The 21811-nt window shown below is 50.1% G+C and overlaps 1 protein-coding gene across 1 annotated transcript in view; it reads right to left on the bottom strand.

Annotated features, from left to right (window-relative positions):
• CHST9 (carbohydrate sulfotransferase 9) overlaps positions 1 to 21811 on the bottom strand; it is a 141606-nt gene that overhangs the window by 15775 nt on the left and 104020 nt on the right. The window contains exon 4 of the mRNA XM_028155743.2: positions 11269 to 11306. Coding sequence (XP_028011544.2) covers positions 11269 to 11306 — 38 coding nt within the window. The remainder of the gene's footprint in view (positions 1 to 11268; positions 11307 to 21811) is intronic.

Below are 21811 nucleotides of genomic sequence, written 5' to 3'. Positions count from 1 at the left end.
TCAACCTTCCTAATGCTGCGACCCTTTAACACAGTTCCTCATGTGGTGGTGACCCCCAACCATAAAATTATTTTCGTTGCTACTTCATAACTGTAATGTTGCTACTGTTATGAATCGTAATGTAAATATCTGTGTTTTCCGATGGTCTTAGGCGACCCTGCTAGTGGTTCTCAACCTGTGGGTCTGGACAGGTTGAAAACCACTGTGCTATCATGAGATGGAAGAATAACACGTGTAAAAGAGTGATAAATAAAGTGCTGCGTTTTAGGATGTTATTCAAACGTGATCACATATCGGCTCTTTGGCCCATTTTGATCATAACTTTAATATAAGATCTAACAAAAAAAGACTCGCGACACGGAGGAGGTATTTGCGCTGACGATGCTGAAGGGTCTCCACTCCTGTGCTCCGGCAGCTGGTCCCTTAGCCGCGGAGGTGTGCGGCTCTGCGCGGGGAAACCCCCGGCGCTGGTGCTAACCGTTCTGCTCACGTAACCCGGTCCCTCACCTTCAGGTACAGAGGCCACCACGTGGGAGGAGTGTCATTAGGAAAACTCAGAGGAGGGAGAAGGCGGGACACAGGCTGACCGGCAATCACTCGGGAGCAGATTTCGCCGGCCTGCCGGGGTGCGTCTTAGGTGGGGAGAGCCACTTGCCCGCTGGTTCCTTAACTATTTTTATTCTTTTAGTAGAAGCTGCATTTTCAGCACAGAGACTCCGCATCCCGTGTTTCCTCACAGGAGTACATATACAAAGACACTGTTATTGCTAAGAGGGAGGAACTTGTAAAAGAGTTTTAGGAGCGAGGTACCTTTTCTGGAAGATAAAAGAGTGAGAGAACATTTACAGTTTCTACTCCAATTCTCGTCTTGTGTCCCTGTGAGCTCTGCCTGGCTCCGCCGGGGAAACTTGCCAGTGGGCAGCGGATTATTCCAATGTGTTACCCCCGCAACCCACAGCTTTTAATCTCTTTTCAGGTAACAAATAGTGTTTTTTTTCTTAGACCAGACTCACTTGCTTTTCCACTTTCTTAATTAGAAAAGTAATTTAATGCTCCACAGGGACCCAGAGTGAGTAGATGCTCATCTTGATTACACAAACGCTTTGAAAACCCCACACAAAAAACCCCACCAAAACCTACCACCTCCTAAATCTCTGTATCCTAGAGTCTCATCACCAATTGCCTCCGTGCTGGTGGGACCATGGGAGTGCTGATTCGGGCGGCCGCAAGGAGGGTCCTTGCATTAGTAGAACTTCCAGAACAAGGCAGAGCACCGTCGTGAAAGGAGGGGTCTCAGAGTGAGGCACACCTGGGCTCCCCCACACCAGCTGTGAGCCCGTGAAGAAAGACATCGGAAACCGCACAGGAGAGTGGCTGGTGCTTCCGCTGTGGAGCTGGGTGGCCCTGCCGTGCTGGTGTGTGATCTCAGGCGAGCTCCTTAAACTCACCAACGCTGAGTCCTTGATTTGCATCTAACACACCAGGTTGCTGCTGTGAGGTTTAAATGAGATAGTAGTATGCAAATTTTAGCCTAGTGCCCGCACACAGAAAGCTCATTAGGCACTTAATAAAAATGCTGGGCATTATTATGATTAATTGAGTGGTAAGCACTGCAGGGTCTAAACTTACTAAACCGTTCAAGGGTGAGTTTCCACCTGTATCAAAAGGTGAAACTGTGCACCCTCATGGGGCTGTGGTGACAAATCAATGAGATGGGACACCGAGGGATCAGCACAATTATTGGCCATAATTATCCAGGAGCATTCTGAGTGAGAATTATCTGCAAATGTGTTTGCTAATAGAGCCTGCATTTTGCTAATAAACAATTTCTTTATCCCAACCATTATTTTCTTCTTGAGTTCATGCATTTAGAACACCCGAGGGCCATCTTCTCCTCCCCCGTTGTCATGACGATCTATTCCCACAGACTATGGCCTACTGTTGACTGCCACAGACAGCCTTACACAGGACTTGCACTGTCGTGGCTTCCGGTTAAGGAGGGAGCCTTTGACATTTACAGCTACGTGCTTTCTAGACGCGAAGCCATCTGACCTTTCGTAAAGACCGCGTTGTTAATCACCGTCCGCGTCACCACTTTCTGATCCTTTCAGTCTTGCTTTCAAGCATTGAAAAGAAGACTCATACATTGGATAGATTTTTTTTTTTTAAAGCACGGCTTCTAATCCTTAAAAGAGAATTAGAGAGGTGGGGTTGTCACTAGCTCGAACGCTAAACTTGCAGAGAGGAACTCTCTGGAAGTCACCGTCGCCTCCTGCAAGCATGGCCATTTTGATAAGAATAGTGCCAGGTGATGCAACCCCACTTTAAATTTAGAAGTTCTAAAGTTCACGGTACTCTGAAAAGGCAGCAGTGAGCGGCGTTGCCACACTTACATTCGAGACAAAAGTCAGTTGGCCACGTCTTGAGCTCAGCAAACGGTCTGACTTTGCACAGGCGTAGGAACGTGGAAACAAAGGTGGGATAAAGGCGTGGCCCCCCTGCCCTCCCATGCCTTCCTTCCCTGACTCTGTGCCTTATTCACAGAGACGAGGTGTGTCTTAGCTTGTTCCTTCTGGTTTTGGTTTACATTCCTGACCTGGAGGGCAGAGGACAACACCTGGTCCTGCCTTCTGCACACCAGGCTGGCACAGTTCAGGTGACAGGGAGCGGCCTGCCCACCTTCCCAGGCCTCTGGCTACCAGGGCATAATCAGGGAGCGGAAGAACTTACACTCGACCAGCAATTGCTTGGGTGCTTATGATGTGCGAGGGTTCCCAGTGGACACAGAAATGAACCAAGCGTGATATCTTCCCTTCGGGACGACCCTATCTAGTTACAGCATCATCTCTCTATATAAAAGCCTAAGCGACCATTATGACCGGTACCCGAACGACCAGTTGCTATGATGTTCACTGACCACCAGGGGGCAGACACTCAACGCAGGAGCTGCCCCCTGGTGGTCAGTGTGCTTCCACAGCTAACCTCCTACGGCCCGGGTTGGCTGACCTCCTGTGGTCCCTCCTCCCGCCACCCCGCCGGCCGGCCCCGATCGGCCCTGATGGCCCTGATCACAGGCCAGGCTGAGGGACTCCACCTGTGCATGAATTCGTGCACCGGGCTCTAGTAGGGATATAACTGAATGAGACTATAGAGTAGAAAATGCAAATCAAAGAGGTAGGAAAGCTATGAGCACAGAAGAAGGCAAGGTTATTCTTGGTTATAGGAGGAGAAAGTGTCATGGGAAAGGTGGTGTGTGGGTTATGTCTGGGAACATGAGTGTATTTTGCACGTGACGAGAGAAGGGTGAATACGCCGGTGGGACACTGTTATGTGGGACCCAGTAGTTTTACAGAAAGGAGCAAAGTGGGAAGTTAATCTGGGGAGGGAGGGAGCCTGCTCTCCGAAGCATTATGAGATCCTGTGGTTCAGATTTCATATTTAATCTGGAGTTTTATTCTATAGATGACAGACAAGTGGGTTCAATCTTGGCGTTTTATCAGAATCACACACTGAGTTTTTAAAGCTGCAGATGCCCACACAGGATCATCCCTCACTGTGCGGCCTGGAGAAAGCATGGAGGCCCACGTGCCGTCTGTCTAACTAATTAAGAGTTTTAAAGTCAGAGATACACGGGCCACCGGTTGGCGACCGCTGTTCTAGGGCCATCAGTGCTGTCACGAGGGGCGAGGTTTCCTTTCTCACAGCCGGGTGGTGGTCCATTGTGAGCACGGACCGAGATTTTTCACCTGGAAACGAAAGCAGCCCCTCTTTCTCTGGTTTCAAGGGCAGAGGCTGATGTTTTTTAATCCCCGGCCCGGCCCCACCCCACTCGACAAGACAGCTCTCTGTCCTGCTCAGTGTGTTGTGTGTCCTCAACTGGCTATTGGATTTTAAACATGAAGCTGAAGAGAGAAAAGAGCATTTGCCTTTGTGCTGTTTGGCGTCTTCTGAAGCAGGTGGCCCTTCGGGGCCTGGTCTGCGCGTTGTGCTGTCTGAACCCAGCCCCTGGCCCCGAGCTCCCGGGGGTGGGTGGCGGTGAGGTCTGGGCGCAGGGTAACGCTTCCTGGCGGCCACAGCGCTCAGGGAGGTGAAGTGACTGCTGAGCGGGAGGTGTTTCTGCTTAATTATCGTTTCAGCTGAGGAGGGTGGATGGTTGGTGTTTCAGAGCGAAGTGGAGCAGAAGGAGGGCCGCACGGGAAGGCGGTGAGACTGCGGCAGGAGAGCTGTGACAGCCACCCAACGGGCAACATGAGGGCGGAGGCTGGGGGGAGTGGGGGGCGAGGGCTGGCCTAGGAGGAGGAGCCGGGCTGGGGGGCTCCTAGCCATCACATTGGAAATGCCTGGGCCAGCACCAAACCCTGCCCTCCGGACCCGCAGGAGACGGAGGGAGGCCAGACTGTGGTGTCGAGCGCACAAAGCAACGTGCAGACGCTGCCCTCACAGGGGTGCACTTGCTATAATGACCCTGACCGATGTCACCCAATGCGCTTCACTCCATAAGTGGCCAGCGGTCAGAGGGAGAGACGAGTGGAGAGGACGATGTCACGGGCTACACTGTGTCTCCAAACCGAGGTGCCCACGTCCTCCCTCCCGGTACCTGTGAATGGGCCCGTGTGGAAGCAGGTCTTTGCAGATGTAATGGGATGGAGATGATGGCTTTGGGGGTGGGGGGCCAGTGTCCTTATAGGAAGCGACACACAGGAGAACAGCACGTGACGACGGAGGCAGAGACGGAGACCAGAGACAGCCCAGGAGCGCCAGCATCTCCGCTGCCACCAGAGCGGAGGAGACAGGCCAGGACCCTCCCTGCTGGTCTGGGAGACCGCCTGGCCCGCCGACACCTTGATTTTGAACTCCCGGCCTTCAGGGCCGGGGGACGAGACGTGTGTGTTGTTTGAGAAGGTCCAGTTTGTGAGTTTGTGACATCAGCCCCGGGAAACTAACTCACAGGCGGCCACCGCACAGCACGGGGCGCGGCCCGCGGCCCTCGGCCCTCAGCGGAGCGAGGCTCCCGCCACAGCAGCCCCGCAGGTCGGTGTCCCTGGAACGCGCCCTCCTCCTCCAGCCACGGAGCCCGCAGCCAGCGTCCCTCTGGGTCCCCGGCTGTGCCCACTCCCTGCGGGCTCAGTGCTCTATCTACAGAAAGGCACCAAGAGAAGCATTCATTCCCCACAGATTCCAATTGTCACTGCGTAACGCAACAGCTCGCAAACGTGACGCTGAAGGTTTTCACGCTCAGTTGGCCTAGAGCCGTGGTCGGCAAACTGCGGCTCGAGAGCCACACGCGGCTCTTTGGCCCCTTGAGTGTGGCTCTGCCACAAAATACCACGGCCTGGGCGAGTCTATGTTGAAGAAGTGGCGTTAGAAGAAGTTTAAGTTTAAAAAATTTGGCTCTCAATAGAAATGTCAATCGTTGTGCTGTTGATATTTGGCTCTGTTGACTAAGGAGTTTGCCGACCACTAGAGGCCCTAGAGGTATCTTTGGTGGTATTTTACGCGATTCTCTTTAACCCATCAGAGGGAGATCACTCAGAAACCCGACAGGAGACTCCCCTCCACCAGGGACATTGCTCAGGCGGGCCGTGGCTGCAGGATGGCACTGCCAGCGGGACAGCTGGAAGAAATGGGTCACGCATTCCTCCCATGCGGACGTGTTAGTTACACAGTCCAAGAGCGCTCGCTGCTCATTTTCGTCCTCTTCTCATAAACAAGCCGCCTTAACAAGTTACTTTAAAAAGCACCTGATTTCCCCAGCGGCTGCCACAGGAGGTCCAGGGTTCCCTCCAGAGGACTTGAAACAGTTGTTTGTTCTCAGAGCTCAGGTGCTGGGAAGTAGCTGGGGGCTAAACACGCCGCTGATCGGCCGGGGGCGGGAGGGCTCTCTCCACTCCAGCCTGGCTTCTCCCATGGGTGTGCACCTCCTAGCTCGGCTAATGCGGATGGGGGAGGGGGGAACTCAATGTTCAATTTCAATTTAATTACACAGTCTATAGTGCCTAGTGGGCAGGATTTAGGGACAAGATTAACGCTCAACAGTGCTCTATTTTGCATTCCATTTGATAAAGAGCACTGTATTGATCATCCAAAGTGAGTTCTCAAAAATGTTTTTTAGGAGCCAAATTCTTTTGGTGGCAGATGATCTAAAGGAGGGGGTGGTGGTGTGTGTGACTTCGTTTCTTGGCTCTTAGCCAAAATGTAGGTAAGTTGAAGGTATAAGACGGCTCTTGGAGTTGTGTTGCCAGAGCATCCTTGCGAGGGAGTAGGGCCCCTTCCTTGAAAGAACAAAGACTAGAAACTCCTCTGCAGAATCAGAAACCCAGCGGGTAGACACTGATTGACCACCACAGCTATTGGTTCTGAAAATGACTGTGCAACGAACACACTCAAAACCCTTCCCTCTTAGGTTAAAGTCTAAAGAAGTTCGCTCTCCATCAGGACTGGAAGCCATTCTGATTTTATCTGGCATCAAATCAATGTTTAAGATTATGAGTAAATATTTGGTGTTCTGCTTTGGTGTCCACACAGTCGACGGGTTCAGCCAAACGTAAAAAGAAGGCAAATACAGGAAATGAAGGTGAGTCCCTAAGAAGTGGCCTCAGTGTATTTCTTGACCAACGGCTTTAACTTGTTAAGGAAACAGGTCCGTGGAAAATATGGTGCTAAGGGAAATAAGCCCGACTGAGAAAGACAAATATCACATGATCTCACTTATCTGTGGGATTTCATGACCAAAATGAATCCACCAAAAAAATAAGACTCAAAGCAGGGAGGCATGGAGCAGACTAACCTACCTCGATTTTTGTGGGGTTGGGGGACGAGAAGAGATAAACCAAAGGACTTAGATACTTATAGGCATAGCCCATGGGCACGGGCAATAGGGCAGTGAAGACCTGGGGGTGGGAAGGGGCTGGGAGGAGGGGAGGAAGGGGGGAATGGGAGACATCTGTAACACTCTCAACAGTAAAAAATATATTTGAAACACAAGAAAACAGGTCCTGCAGACGCCATCTTCCTTGGGTGGAGTCTTCCCCTCCACATGGCGTCGGCCTGGGGAAGGCAATAGCCCTGCCCTCTGGACCCCCTGGGCCCCGCCCTGCAGAGCTTGGGCCTGCGGAAAAGTCAGCTGCCGGGGCCAGGGAGTAGAGGTCTGGGCAGACTCAGGGGGTGTCAGTGCCTGATTGTGTGGCTTTGGGGAAGGGGCCATTCCCCCACTTACCCGTGACCCTGACTGGCACCTCTCCCTCATGGGAGATAAACTATCCCCACTCTCCAAGCTCCTAGGGGCCCTCACCTCTCCACTCCTGGTGGCTCCTCCTTGCTGAGGTCTGGGCAGAATCCCAAACAGACTGAATCGTGTGGCTCTGGGGTGGGAGCCACTCCCCAAACCTTCCTTCAAATCTGACAGGCACCTCCCCCTCACGGGGGATCTACTAGCCCCATCCTCCCAACTCCCAGGGACCTCGCCTGGCTAAGATCAAACTCTGGGAAGAATGTGGGACAGACTGAGTTGTGTGGCTTTAGAATGGGGGGCATTTTCCCCTTGCATGCCAGACCAGTGCAGAGCCCTCCCTTCACATGGCCAAATCTTGGCCTGTTTGGGCCTGCTAAACTCTGCTAGCCTCACCCTGATGACTCCCTGAGACCTCACCACACCACATGGCGTGTGAGCACCCAGTGGGTGGCAGCTAGACTTGCTATACCCTGAGACATTTGATAAAACCTAGCACCATTTATGACAAACACTCTCAGCAATGTGGGAATAGAGGGAATATACCTCAATTAATAAAGGCCATATATGACAAACCCACAGCCAACATCATTCTCAATGGGCAAACACTAAAAGCATTTTCCTTAAGATTGGGATCAAGACATAGTGCTGGAAGTCCTAGCCACAGCAATCGGACAAGAAGAAATAAAAGGCAGAAGTAAAACTGGAAAGGAAGAAGTAAAACTGTCAATATTTGCAGATGACATGATATTGTACATAGAAAACCCTAAAGATTCCACTAAAAAACAAATAGAACTGATAAATGAATTCAGTAAAATAAATATCTAGATATCAGTTACATTTTTATACACCAATAATGAACTACCAGAATGGGAAACTAAAAAAACAACCCCATTTAGAAGTGCTTAAAAATAAAACCATACCTAGAAATAAATTTAACCAAGGATGTAAAAGACCTGTACTCGAATAATTATAAGACACTAATGAAAGAAATTGAAAAAGACACAAATAAGTGGAAGCATATACCATGCTCATGGATAAGAAGAATTAACATCTTTAAAATGTCCATATTACCCAAAGCAATCTATAGATTCAATGAAATTCCTATCAAGATACCAATGGTGTATTTCACAAAACTAGAACAAGTATTTCAAAAATTTACATGGAACCACAAAAGACCCCAAATAGCCACAGCAGTCTTAAGAAAGAACTAAAGTTAGAGGAATCATGCTACCTAATATCAAACTATAATACAAGCCTATAGTAATCAAAACATCATGGTACTGGCATTTAAACAGACATAAATCAATGGAACAGAATATAGTACAGAAATAAACCCACACATTTATAGTCAATTAATATTTGACAAAGGAAGCCAAAACACCCAAGAGGTAGACAGTCAGTCTATTCAATAAATGGTGTTAGGAAAAATGGAAAGATATGTGCAAAAAAAAAAAAAAAAAAAAGGAAACTAGACTACCTTATTACACCATTCACACGAATAAACTCAAAATGCATTAAAGACTTAAATGTTAGACTTGAAACCATAAAAATCCCAGAAGAAAGCAAAGCTGTTTCTTGCAGCACTATTTTTGTGTGATGTATCTCCTCGGACAAAGAAAATAACAACAAAAAGTAAACAAATGGGACTACGTCAAAATAAAATAGCAAAGTAAACCATCATTAAAATGAAAAGATAACCCACTGAATGGGAGAACATATTTGTCAATGTTACATCTGATAAGAGATTAATACTGCAAATGTGAAAGAGCCTATAAAACTCAACACCAAAAAACCAAATAATCCAATTAATAACTGGGCAAAGGACTTGAATAGACACTTCTTCCCGGAGGACATGAAGATGGCAAACGACATATGAAAAGGTGCTTAACGTCACCAATCATCAGAGAGATGCAAACTAAAATCACCTCACACCTGTCAGGATGGCGATCATCAATAAATCAACAAACTACAAGTGCTGGTGAGGGTGTGGAGAAAAGGGAACCCTCGTGCACTGCTGGTGGGCATACAGACTGGTGCAGCCACTGTGGAGAACAGTATGGAGTGTCCTCAAAAAGTTAAAAATGGAACTCCCATTTGACCCAGTGATCCCTCTCCTGGGAATATATCCGAAGAAACCCAAAACACTAATTTCAAAGGATATCTCCACCCCTATGTTCACTGCATCATCATTTACAATCGCCAAGATTGGGAGGCAGCCCGAGTGTCCATCAGATGAGTAGATTAAAAATCTGTGGTACATTTACACAGTGGAATACTACGCAGCTATAAAAAAGAAGGAAATGTTACCCTTCATGACAGCATGGATGGGCCTGGAAAGCATTATGTTAAGTGAAATAAGCCAGTTGGAGAAAGACAAGGACCCTATGATTTCACTTGTATGTGGAATCTAATGAATAAAATAAACGGAAAAACACAGTAGAAACACAGTAGAAACAGATTCTTAGATACAGAGAACCGGCTGACAGCTATCCAAGGGGAGGGGGCTGGGGACCGGGTGGAAAAGGTGAAGGGTTTAAGTAAACAAAAGAGAACTCCTAGGCACAGACAACAGTATGGCGATTGCCAGGGAGAAAAGGGGGTGGAGGGAGGTACAAGAGGGTGAAAGGGGGATAAATGGTGATGGGCGGAGAGTTGACTCGGGGTGGTGAACACACAATACAGCACACAGATGATGCATTATAGAATCGTACACCTGAAACCTGTATAATTCTCTTGACCAATGTCACCCCAAGAAATTCCGTTAATAAAAGAATAAAAGAAGTCTCTTTATAAGGACTTAAATAAACAAAAATGGTAGCAATAAACGTCACTGCTGTTCAGCCTTACCAACCACTTGAGTACATACAAATATTTGAAACCACAATGATAAAGAGACTAAGCTCAAAGGCAAGCGAACTTTCTGGAATCGCTAACTGATTCTGTCATTGCGCAACCACGGCATTTCCAGGCATTAAGTTGGCTGCTGCTTCGAGTCAACATCTCCGTTTATATTCAAAGGCAAAGTGATACCCTAAGCGCCCGGTTGCGCCTCCTGAGTCGGCAGCGCCTTAGCCAAATGAGCTTCCCCAAAGCTCCATGCGTTTCAGGGCGCCTGGCACAGCTCAGTGAAAGCTGGAACTAAACTGGGGTGCAGTGACAGTGGGGACACGGATGGGACTCATTTTGAAGCCCCCGAGGAGAAGACTGTGCGAAACGTCCCTTGCCTGGGAAAAGTGTAGACGTACCCTCTTCTCCTCGACAAGAGTGGGTGATGCGTCAGGCCAGAGGCCAACAGCACCCACAGGCCCGGGGATTCGAGGCTGTGAGTGACACCCCAGCGCGTCTGCCACAGGCCCAGGCCTGCCCCCGAGGCTAGGGCCCAGCAGCGTTGGGAGGGACTGCGCTGGGCTGGCCGGGAAGAGGCCGGGGTGGGCAGGGCAGCGTCTGGCTTACATGTGTGGCTGCGTGTCTCAAGCCCCTTCCATGGTCAGGTCATACACAGTGACTCCTTCTTCCAGTAAATGCAACAAATAAATTAGTAAAAAGCCTGGCTGAGAGAACAGCGGCGCGGACAGGAGGACCTGGCACCTTGGGCAGCAACCACAGCCCGGCGCCGAGTCGGCCGGTACATTCCCACCAGGGGTCAGCGCTCCGCGGGCTGGGAATGGAAACGTGGGAAAATCCCGGAGCGCCACCTCAGTGAGGAGAGAAGAGATAAGAGTATCTGTTTGCAGCCGGATGGTGTCCATGCCCAGGTCAGGACGTGCCCGGTGGCACACACCAGCAGGCCGAGTGCCCTGTCCACCGGTCCCTCCTGGGGAGATGGCGGGGAGGGGAGGGAGGCGGTGGGGAGGCGAGGGAAGTACATGTCAGCCCATAGGTCCAAGTACACCCAATGCACATGTTCTCAGGGCCAGTAACACACACATGGCTCACTCCCAACAACCAGCAAGGCCTTCTGTATTTCAGAAAGCACTTACAAGTGCTTCATTATTAACTTAAAGCAACACTGGACATCCCAGTTCAGGAGGAAATACCTGGTCGGTGGTGTGCTCCCGGGCGTCCCCTCCAGTCCCTGAAAGAGAAAGACACAGAAGTTCACCATTCCCGCGGACACACGCCTAAAGGCCGTCCGGTGTGGTTCTATTCCCGCCCAAGCTCCCACCCCATCCTGGGCTCTCTGAGCAAGGCCTGTACCATACTGTGAACATCTGCCATCGCTCCAGAGTTGGAATGGGGCGGAGGGAGGCGAAACGTGAACCCACCACGTTAGACTAGGCCAGTGGCCGGCAAACTCATTAGTCAGCAGAGCCAAAGATCAACAGGACAACGATTGAAATTTCTTTTGAGAGCCACATTTTTTAAACTTAAACTTCTTCTAACGCCACTTCTTCAACATAGACTCGCCCAGGCCGTGGTATTTTGTGGAAGAGCCACACTCAAGGGGCCAAAGAGCCGCATGTGGCTCGCGAGCCACAGTTTGCCGACCACGGGACTAAGAGCAGAGGACGGAATGGCAGCGGGAAGGCGGCGCCACAGGGATGCATCGCGCTGGCAGAGAAACGGCGAGGGGATGAGAAGCACCAAGGGAAAATGCGGACAGGACCCAGTCCCCTCCCCGAACAGTGACGACCCTGTCGGGTATGACGGGCGCTCAGCGCCTGCAGCCGAGGGCCAGACAGGGGACAAGGGGCAGGCGGCGGACGCGCTGCTTTCCGAAGCTGCTCTCTGGCCTGTGACGGTGGCACAGAGGCTGTGACGCGCTGTGGCTGCGGTATCGCTGGCGACCCATTCAAGTACAAGCCAGCAGCTCTGTCCACGGAGGCCTGGCCAGGACACAGGCGCATGTCAGTGTCCCCAAGGGGCCTCATGATGCAGACTCTCAGAGAGGCCCCGTCCCTGTGAAATGGCCTGAGGGTAAGCGGTGCCAGGTCTGTCTTAACTGAGCGGAAAAGAGCCCTCAGAGACACCGGGTGACGGCCAGCCACGCAGGAGAGGGGGGAAGTCATTGGGGGCATTGCAGCTATTTCTTGCTTGTGAACATCTTGGTGTGAGATACACTTTTTAAAAACAACTTTATTATTTTATTGATTTTTAGAGAGAGAGAGGAAGGGAGAGGGAGAGAGAGATAGAAACATCTATAATGAGAGAGGAACCTCTGTCGGCTGCCTCCTGCATGGCCCCTACTGGGGGCCGAGCCCACAAACCCGGCATGTGCCCGGCCCAGGAATCGAACCAGTGACCTCTTGGTTCATGGGTCGACGCTCCACCACTGAGCCACACCGGCCGGGCTGAGATACACTTTTTACACTTGTCCTTTTAAAACTTTAGTGAAGATGATGGTGCAGTCACATGCAGTTGTAAGAAATCATACAGACAGGTCCTGTCGGTGTGCCCCTGACCTGCCCCCCACCCCAGGGGTGAGGTCTGAATGATGGACAGCACAGGGTCGCTGCCCGGATATGACCCTGGCCGGGCCAGGCTGGGAGCTTGTCCATCACAGGACCCCCCACGCTGCCCTTTATAGCCGCATCCGCCTCCCGCCCACCACACATGCTAAGCCAGCGGCTCCGGCCCGGCTCCCAGCGAAAGGAGAGGTTCCCGGGCTGAAAGGCCTGCCGGGGACCTCATGGGGCTGCCTGGCCACGGCGGGGTTCTGGCTCTCACCAAACACTCTGCTCAGTGCTAGCAGCCTCCTTGGGCCAGTCCCCAGCTGATCTTACAGCGTCCTGGCCACAGGGACCGTGTCCAAGGGCTTTCTCCCTCCACTACAGCCGCATCTGTAGGAACCGGGCCTGCGTCTGAGCACAGATGGTGCCCCAAACGGCGGGAACCGAAGCGCAGGCCCGAGAGTTAATTCCAGAGAACTTGTAACATCACGTTTTACCCGTTTCCCGACGATCGGCAATATTCTAATTGTCCTTTTAGTATGAATTGATCCAAATTTCCACTGTTTTCTTTCTTTCAACAACTATTCGCTAAAACAAAGTTTCTTAGCATAGCTACAGCACACATATAGGCTTCTTTTTCTTTTTCTTTTTTGGTTAGTCCTCATCTGAGGATACTTTTCCATTGATTTTTTATTTTTATTTTTAGGCAGAGTGGAGGGAAGGGAGGAGGGGAAGAGAGAGAGAGAGAGAGAGAGAGAGAGAGAGAGAGAGAGAGAGAGAGAGAGAGACATTGATGTGAGACACATCAATTGGTTGCCTCCCACATGTGCCCCGATTGGGGCCAGGGAGGGAACCCACAATCCAGGTACGTGCCCTTGACCGAGAATCGAACCCAAGACCCTTTGATGCGAGGGCCGAGGCTCTAACCACTGACCCACACGGCCAGGGCCCTATAGGGTTTTTTCATTGCATTACACAGTATGTGCAGTTAGGGTCGGGGTGGTGGCCGGCTGGGCAGCACAGGGCAAGCTTCAGCTGAGTGCGCCAGCTCCAAGCAGCGTCCCAGGGAACAAATGCGGGCTGGACTCAGGACCCCAAGACAAGCTGGACACAGGTTTTCTGGTGAAAGGTCAGAGGGCGTCTGGCATTCGTGGCGTCGGACCACATAAAGAAGAGGCGGTGGCTGTTGGGGATGGAAGTGGCGGGGACTATAACTGTATGTTGGAGGGACTTAGGTAGCAGGTCTTATACAACTCAGGGGCAGGGTAGGAGCTGTGCTGGGGGTCTGAGGGCGGGCAGGGCTGATGGAGGAGGGACAGGGCCGCCCTCCCGGTACTGAGGCCAGGGCGCTGGTTGAGGATCACGGGGCCTCGGAGCCAGACAGACGGTTGCTGTGAGTTACAGCGATTTAAACATGAGAAACATGATCTCCTCCCTTGAGCTCTGAAAATTCATAACTTAGAACTCATCATCATAGAATTGTTTTGTGGCCCTAGTCGTTATGGTTGCTGCTAATGACCCTTTTCCCCGCTTGCTCAGGGAGGTCCTAGCCCGGTGCAGAGGTACGTGTTCCCTGGCCGCTGCAGGAAAAAAGGAGGGAATCTCACTTAAAACTGAGTCATCCCCACATTTACCCAAATCGCCTGTGAAAAGAGGAATGGCAGCTAGGGGATAAAGCGGAGCGGCATGCGCCACTGCTAATAAAAGATTAAGGAGCATGCGGCTTAGCATCTCCTAATTATTTTCTCCAGCATCTCGCCTAGACGAGGTTTGAAATCTCTGGTTGGATCAACGCTATTTCGCTCAGAGGTTTGTGGACTTTGCATACTGATTCTTTCCTGTTTCCAAGTGCATTTGCTGTTAGGCTATTTTTATTCACTTTAAAGGAATTTTAATAACTTTCTGTTGACAGCACGGACAGCTGGTCTTGAGAATTAAAGAAAACTCACTTGCTGACTGAGGAAGGAAGTGACATCAATGAGCTGCTCCAGTCAGCCGGGGGGGAACGGGCTTGGGAGGGAGTAGCCCCTCACTGCACTGCATTTAGGGAGAGATGCCTGGAGATGCAATCGCTGTACCCATCAGACCCGCGATGCCTCCCTCCCACCGACTTAGTGCCACGGAAGGAACGTGCCTGCCACACTGAGGAGGAGGAGAGAGCGCAGGAGCCCGGGGACCACGGGAGCACAGGGTCCCTGTCTGTGCCAACTCCATCCTCTGTCAGGCCTCAGTTTCTTTGTCCAGAAAATGAATTTGATGTAAACTGTTGGATGGAGTCAGTCTCTTTCTAGGACAGATGGTGAATAAGAACATGTACTAGTATGTATAGTGCAGACATGCTACCTGACAGTTTAACCCAAAGCGTGCTACCAACTGCTTTTTAACTCCATGGAGAGCTATCCAGAACAGAGGCCTTTAGGTGTCATATATAAGCTACTCCCATGATACCTTAATATTTTAAAAATTGGTAGTGATAGTAGCCCAGCCAGTGTGGCTCAGTGGTTGAGCGTCAACCTATGAACCAGGAGGTCATGGTTCAATTCCAGGTCAGGGCACATGCCTAGGTTGCAGGCTCACTCCCCAGTGTGGGGCGTGCTGGAGGCAGCCAATCAATGATTCTCTCTCATCATTGATGTTTCTCTCTCTCTTCCTCTCTGAAATCAATAAAAAAAATATAAAAAAATTGGTAGTCATTGTTTACAACTCTACTCCAGAGAAAGGTCAGGTGCCAAATCTGCACTTTAAATAACGACAATAGTATAATAGCAGTGATCATTGCCGTCACAATGAATGACTTCATTCTTCACCATTTTCCTCTGGAGCTAGTTACTCATTTTTCAAAAAGACAACTGTAGCTCAAGTGCATTGAGTGTGTATGTGTGCGGGTTGTGTGTTGTGAGCATGCATATATGTTTGGATACACATGCACCTGTGTGCAGAGAGTGCCTGGGAAAGGCCCCTGAGCTGACTGTCATCTGAATCCTGGAAACATACCTTGCCAGAGGCAGGTGTGTTGTTAGCCTGACCTTCAGCTCAGGCGCCAGGGGGTGAGTTTCATTATCTAAATCCAGCCAAGCATCAGGAACAAACACGATTATCCGGGCCCACCCAGAAGTGACAATACAAAGAAGCCACAAGAATGCACATAATCTCCTTTGACTTGGGCTTTAGTAAAACTTCCTGGTATTTTGCTGTGTAAAATAAACACGCTGTATCAGCTCTGGGTCCCTGTCTCTCCATCAGAGGACAGCTGTCCCACCAGGCCCCAGCTCTTTCCTTCTATCTCTGTGTCTGTCTCTTTCTTCCATTTTCTCAATCCCCAGCAGCCCCTACTCAGGAACTGGACCACTCTCTAGCCACGCTGGACGCAGAAAAGAGAGAAATGTTCATAGCTGTGCAAAAGACAGGCAGAACAGTACCTATATAAATTTTAAGGTTATAAGCTGAAAAGTTAAATTGATAATTATTTCTTAGCTCATGCTAGAAAGCATCTGAGGTGGCTAGTCATGGCTCAATCATAGTTACTAGTAAATAATTTGAGTTTGAGTTAGCAATCTGGAGTCAAACAGCATTTAATTCAGAATTTGATTTGGGGTATTCAACTAAATTTTCAGATTTCATGAGCTTAAATATGTAATTTGAACCACTCAAGAATATTGGTTAAGTAGAAATGAATGGATGAGGTCTCAACAGCTGTCTTCAGGCCGAAGGATTTTCAGATTGTCTCCAACCTGGATATGCTTTGACTTTAGCAAAACTCACCCTTTTGATCGAGAGCGCTATTTCAACACATGTCTGTTCTGTACGATATGCGAGGTGGAAGTACAGTGGAGGAAATGTGATGAGCACACAAACGTGGAACAACACGGAACCAGGGGGCTGTCAGGAATTTATGGGCAAATTGTATAGTCAGTTAGGCCAAAAGGCACTTAAATCCTGACACAGCGGGAATGAAAACATAAGCAGTGAAGTCCTTGGCATAGGTCTTGGTGATGATTTTTTTTTTTTTTTTGATCTGACACTAAAGCAAAGGCAACAAAAGCAAAAATAAACAACTGGGACGACATCAAACTAAGATAGTTTCTCCTCAGCAAAGGAAACCACCGATGAAATGAAAAGGCAACCTATGAAATGGGAGACAGGATTTGCAAATCATATATCTTGTTATATTGGAAATTAGCGAGCTAAACAGAGGACCAGAGGACGCCTTAGTAAGCCAAATGTGGAGTGTGTATTACGCCGGCGGTCTCAGAGGAGTTATCTCTAGAGTCTGAGCAAAGCAACATGGAGGGAGCTTTCCCTTTATATCCTCCCGGTTTCTTTGTCTCCCAAACATGGGGCTTCCGGGCCTTTTGCAGGCTTTACAAAGAGCCCTATGTACTGGGAGATATTTTGCAGGAAGCTTGTAGCCTTGAGCACAACACAATTTAGTAACCTTGAGCACAACACATTCAGATAACTAAAAGACACCTGGCATGGGAGGAACCAGGGACAGACCAGACCCTACGTCAGCAGAGCGGCTTGCAAGGCCAGATAATTGAGCTTATTTTCCCTATTATTCGAGCAAGCGTGTTTACAGAAGCCAAGAATAGCAGAGTTAATTCACAGAACAAAGGACCCTCTATGTTTAGTGGAAAATTTCAGACAGCAGTTTTTACAACGTAGAGGTTACGGGAACAAGATGGAGTGCCGATGCTTCAATCTGATAAGGGGTTAATATCCAAAATAAATGAAGCACTCACTCAACTCCAGAGCAAAACCCCAAACACTCTGATTTAAGAAGGGGCCAGCTGTGCCCGCCCGGGGAGCAGGACTTGCCAGGAGCACCGAGGGTCAGCCTCTCTCCGGTGAACCAGTTCTGGTCCTCATGCAAAACACACTTTGGGAAGAGAGGGGGCACAATGGCCTGCTTACTTTGAGGGGGACACTTCTTAGGGTGAATTATGACCGGGCCCCTGAGGACGGCTCTTATTGATCCAACTCTAGTCAGATTCCTCCACCTTCTCCATGGGGCCGTGACGTGGACCCGCCCTGCCTTCTGCCTTCCTGCCCCTGGCTTAGCAAGAATCCTGCTGAGTACGTTAACAAGAGTCTCCCCACACTGGGATGGTGATCACCCCTGACCTCCGATCGGGTTTCTCACCCCCACCTTTGATGTCTAAGTCCTTGGCCTGCCTTTCGCCAGGATCCTGTTCGGTCAGTTCAGGAAGAACCCCCCTGCCTTGGATGTCCCCGCTCAGTAACTGCCCTTCCACTGACCCCCACCCGTTGCTCCTGGGCTGTGAGGCCCATTGCCCCTGATACTCAGAGGTGAGCAAGCTCGCTCCTTGTTACGCACCCCCATGGCTGCAGTCCTCCACAAAGCCTTCCTCGCCACTGCCAGTGTCAGAACAATTACTTTTCTTCAACAGACCTAACATTTTAGCATTACACCTATTTCCTTTGTTTTATACCCAGGATCCGTCCCAAAACGACTGATTTTATTAATTCCTCGTTAAATTTGCAGATGGCACTGTAGCTTCTGGTTATCCTTAGTGATGGCTCAGCGCCTTCGTACACCGTCAGGGAAACTGGAAATAGTCAGGGACACCATCCATCCAGGGTAGACCCTGAACCTCACAAAGTGGCCTTGAGTAGGAGCCTCATTGTTATTAAAAGTAAACTTCCCCTCCCCCCCATTATCTCCCCCCCCAACCCCCCGCAACTTTGGAAGTGATGAGAAATGTGAGCTTTCTTTTCTAAATCAAATGTAGACTTTTGAAATGGGCTGCTGTGTTTTCTTTCAATTTCAAGCAAGATTACGATTATTATTATTTTTAAGCCACACTGAGTCGGGACAGCTGGTTAGTCTCAGGAAGCTTTCTGGGAACTAGGGGTATGCAGACAGGGCTATGGATGTTTTTTCAATGACCTCTTTCCCCTACATCAACGCTCACCCACTCAAGGCCGGAAGTAGCTGCAAGGATGTTAAGGGGCTGTAATTGTTAGCCGGCCTCCCAGCTCTCTGTACATGATGTAAACAGACCTCCGGAGCGTTTGTTTGGAGAGTGTAGATTACACGTGTGGAGAGAAAGCGTGGAGCCGCGCCTTTCTGGGTGGTTCTGGGTATGATCGGTGGGTCTCCCTGTGGCCCGGGCATCGGAGGCCAGATGTGAGCCGGCAGCATCTGGCCCCATGCAGAGCCATTCCCAGGATCAACATCCCAGATGTTTTCCTGAACAAAACCAACCGGGTAGACTCAGGATTTGGATGCTTTCATTCCATCCCCCTTTTCTATGTCGGCATCTGGAGGACGTTTGTCCCTTGCTTGCTTGTTTTACACGTCAGAGGTCCTAAGTATATTTTAATTGCCGCGCCCTGTCCGGGCTGGGGGTGGGGAAGGGGGTAGGACCCCATAAGGAGTGTCACGAAATCAATTTGTGGTGGGAATTGTTTTTTTAACACCTAGGACGGGGTAGAAATAACAAAGTTGAACAAGACCTATGGAAGCACCACAGCACATTCTTTTGAAATCCGCTATCTACCTCACATCGTTAAGAGGAGAGGAAAACCATCCCACGGTCATCGAATCACAGTTGGTTTCTAGCTGCTTGCTTTTGTGAAACAAGGTTTTTGGAGTTTGAAGCTCAGCGTAGTTTTTTTTTTTTTACTTAGCAGGAAAATGTGTTGATTCTTCTTTTTCATATGGTGACAATAATTTTCCTTTGATTTTTGTTTTTCCCCCTCCACTTGGAAAATGTATACCTCTGATCAAATCTGGTGGCTTCTAGGAAAGGACTAATTTAAACAAGTACCTTAAACCCAGAAGCCCCAAACTATTCTGTACATGAATCGTTACATGGTTTTCTATCTTAAAACCTGCCATTCTTCTCCTCTCCCTTGGCAGACAGAGAGCACCGCCCGGCAGGGTTTCAGGCACAGGCAGATGATGCCAATCCTGCCGGAGGGCCTCGGGGAGCACTCACATCCGCAGTCTCCTTACCCCAAACCCACCCACGTGTTCTGTGCAAATAAGAACTGAAGCTGCTAATCTCTCCTCTCACGGGCTTGCCCACTCCATCATTCTCTCTTAAGCCAAGTTTCGGTCATATCTAAAATATGAAAAACTATAAATTTATATAATCCAGATGAAAGAAGTCGACTATAATTACCTGTCGATAAGACCTGTTAATCTTGGTGACACACCCTTCCAGGTATTTCGTTTTTACTTTTTTCAAAGACAATACACGTTTTACAGGCTTTTTGTTCACTTAAATAATATGTTATTAACTAGAGGCCCGGTGCATGAAATTTGTGCACTGGTAGGGTCCTTAGGCCTGGCTGGCGATCAGGGCCAATCTGCAGGGCAACTGGCAGGGCAACCAGGGGACCCCCACTAGCATCCTCCTTGGCTGGCCTGGGGCCTGCGGGCTGGGGGTAGTTCTTGCATTGAGCGTCTGCCCCCTGGTGGTCAGTGCACATAATAGCAACTGGTTGTTCCATCGATTGTTCCACAGTTCAGTCGATTTGCATATTAGGCTTTTATTATATAGGATAATCTTTGCTGCCATTATGAGACCTTCTCCTGTGCAGCACTGTGAGGTGTATCCCTCTGAGTACACCTCTGAGCACACCCAGGCCCTTCCTCAGCACCGGGTCCTGGACACGGGAGCGATGGATTACGGAATTTGACAAGGTGGCCAGTACTCATGCTACGAGTATTCCTATGAGCAGATTCCCAGCACTTTGTCCACTCGAAATTAAAAATTGGTGGCAATATTTTAGGAACCATGCAGTTTATGCAATCCCATTGCTTTGTCTTTCATGTTTTTATTAGAGAGGATGGACATTCAGTGTGCTTGTTGGGCACTGATATTCCTTCTTCCATTCATCTCCCTGGCTTCCTTTCTAACAGGGCATTTCTCTTTCTCTTATTAATATTAATTTTTGCCGGTCTTTAATTTTGTGACTATTTTTCCTAATTTGTCATTTGCGTTTAGTTATAATTTTAGGCAATGAAGGGAGGATCTCAGGATTGGGACGCCAGTGTTAGTGAGCACTGACAGCACAGCGGTGCATGCTGGGCCCCAGGGCACTGTTCCTCTGGTCCCCAACACTCTTGCTGAGATGGGGCTCCTGGTGTCCCAGTTGTGCAGCTGACAAAGCCTGGGGCCTGCAGAGGGAAGGAGGCTGGGCCTGCAGAGGGAAGGTGGAGGCTGGGCCTGCAGAGGGAAGGTGAGGCCGGGCCTGCAGAGGGAAGGTGGAGGCCGGGCCTGCAGAGGGAAGGAGGCCGGGCCTGCAGAGGGAAGGTGAGGCTGGGCCTGCAGAGGGAAGGTGGAGGCTGGGCCTGCAGAGGGAAGGTGAGGCTGGGCCTGCAGAGGGAAGGTGAGGCTGGGCCTGCAGAGGGAAGGAGGCCGGGCCTGCAGAGGGAAGGTGAGGCTGGGCCTGCAGAGGGAAGGAGGCAGGGCCTGCAGAGGGAAGGTGAGGCCGGGCCTGCAGAGGGAAGGTGGAGGCTGGGCCTGCAGAGGGAAGGTGGAGGCCGGGCCTGCAGAGGGAAGGTGAGGCCGGGCCTGCAGAGGGAAGGTGAGGCCGGGCCTGCAGAGGGAAGGTGGCTGTGACCATAGGGCAGTTACAGAGCTGGGAGGTGGCGAGCCGTGTCCTAACTTCTGAGCTGCCTCCACCCCTTCCCGGTCCCTGCTTTCTCACTGTCAGGCTAGGACAGGCTCGCCTGTGTAGCCATTAACAATAACAAGGCCAATGCACATGTCACCATCTAACTGCACCTTCGTTGTATTCTCAGAACAGCGCGCACAACGAACCTGCTGTACAAGGTACGTGCATGTAGAGGGCGATGAAGAGGTCGGAGGCGATGCCCTTGAACCCTTGTTGTACGCAGGCCCCGTGGGAGAGGAGCAATATTCACTTTTAACTTAGACGCATCTGTGTTTTAAGAGCCTTTTTATTGGCACATGTACTGCATCGATCTGAAGAGAAAGGTGTTTCTGTTTTGGATGAGAGGGCTTGGCGGAGGCACTGAGATGGCTTTTCTGCTCTGCACCTCAGGACAGGCGTCCATGCGCTCAGCCAGGGCCCAGCCGTTGAAGACACAGTGTGAGAGCCGGCCCGGTGCTGGCCTCGGGCTGGACAGGGATGCGGAGACGGAAGGATGTGCCCGTCCCTCCTCAGTGCAACGGACAGACACACAGAACAA

This window comes from Eptesicus fuscus, chromosome 12 (assembly GCF_027574615.1).
Source record: "Eptesicus fuscus isolate TK198812 chromosome 12, DD_ASM_mEF_20220401, whole genome shotgun sequence".
NCBI lineage: Eukaryota > Metazoa > Chordata > Mammalia > Chiroptera > Vespertilionidae > Eptesicus > Eptesicus fuscus.
This window is presented reverse-complemented; position numbering and strand designations above follow the sequence as displayed.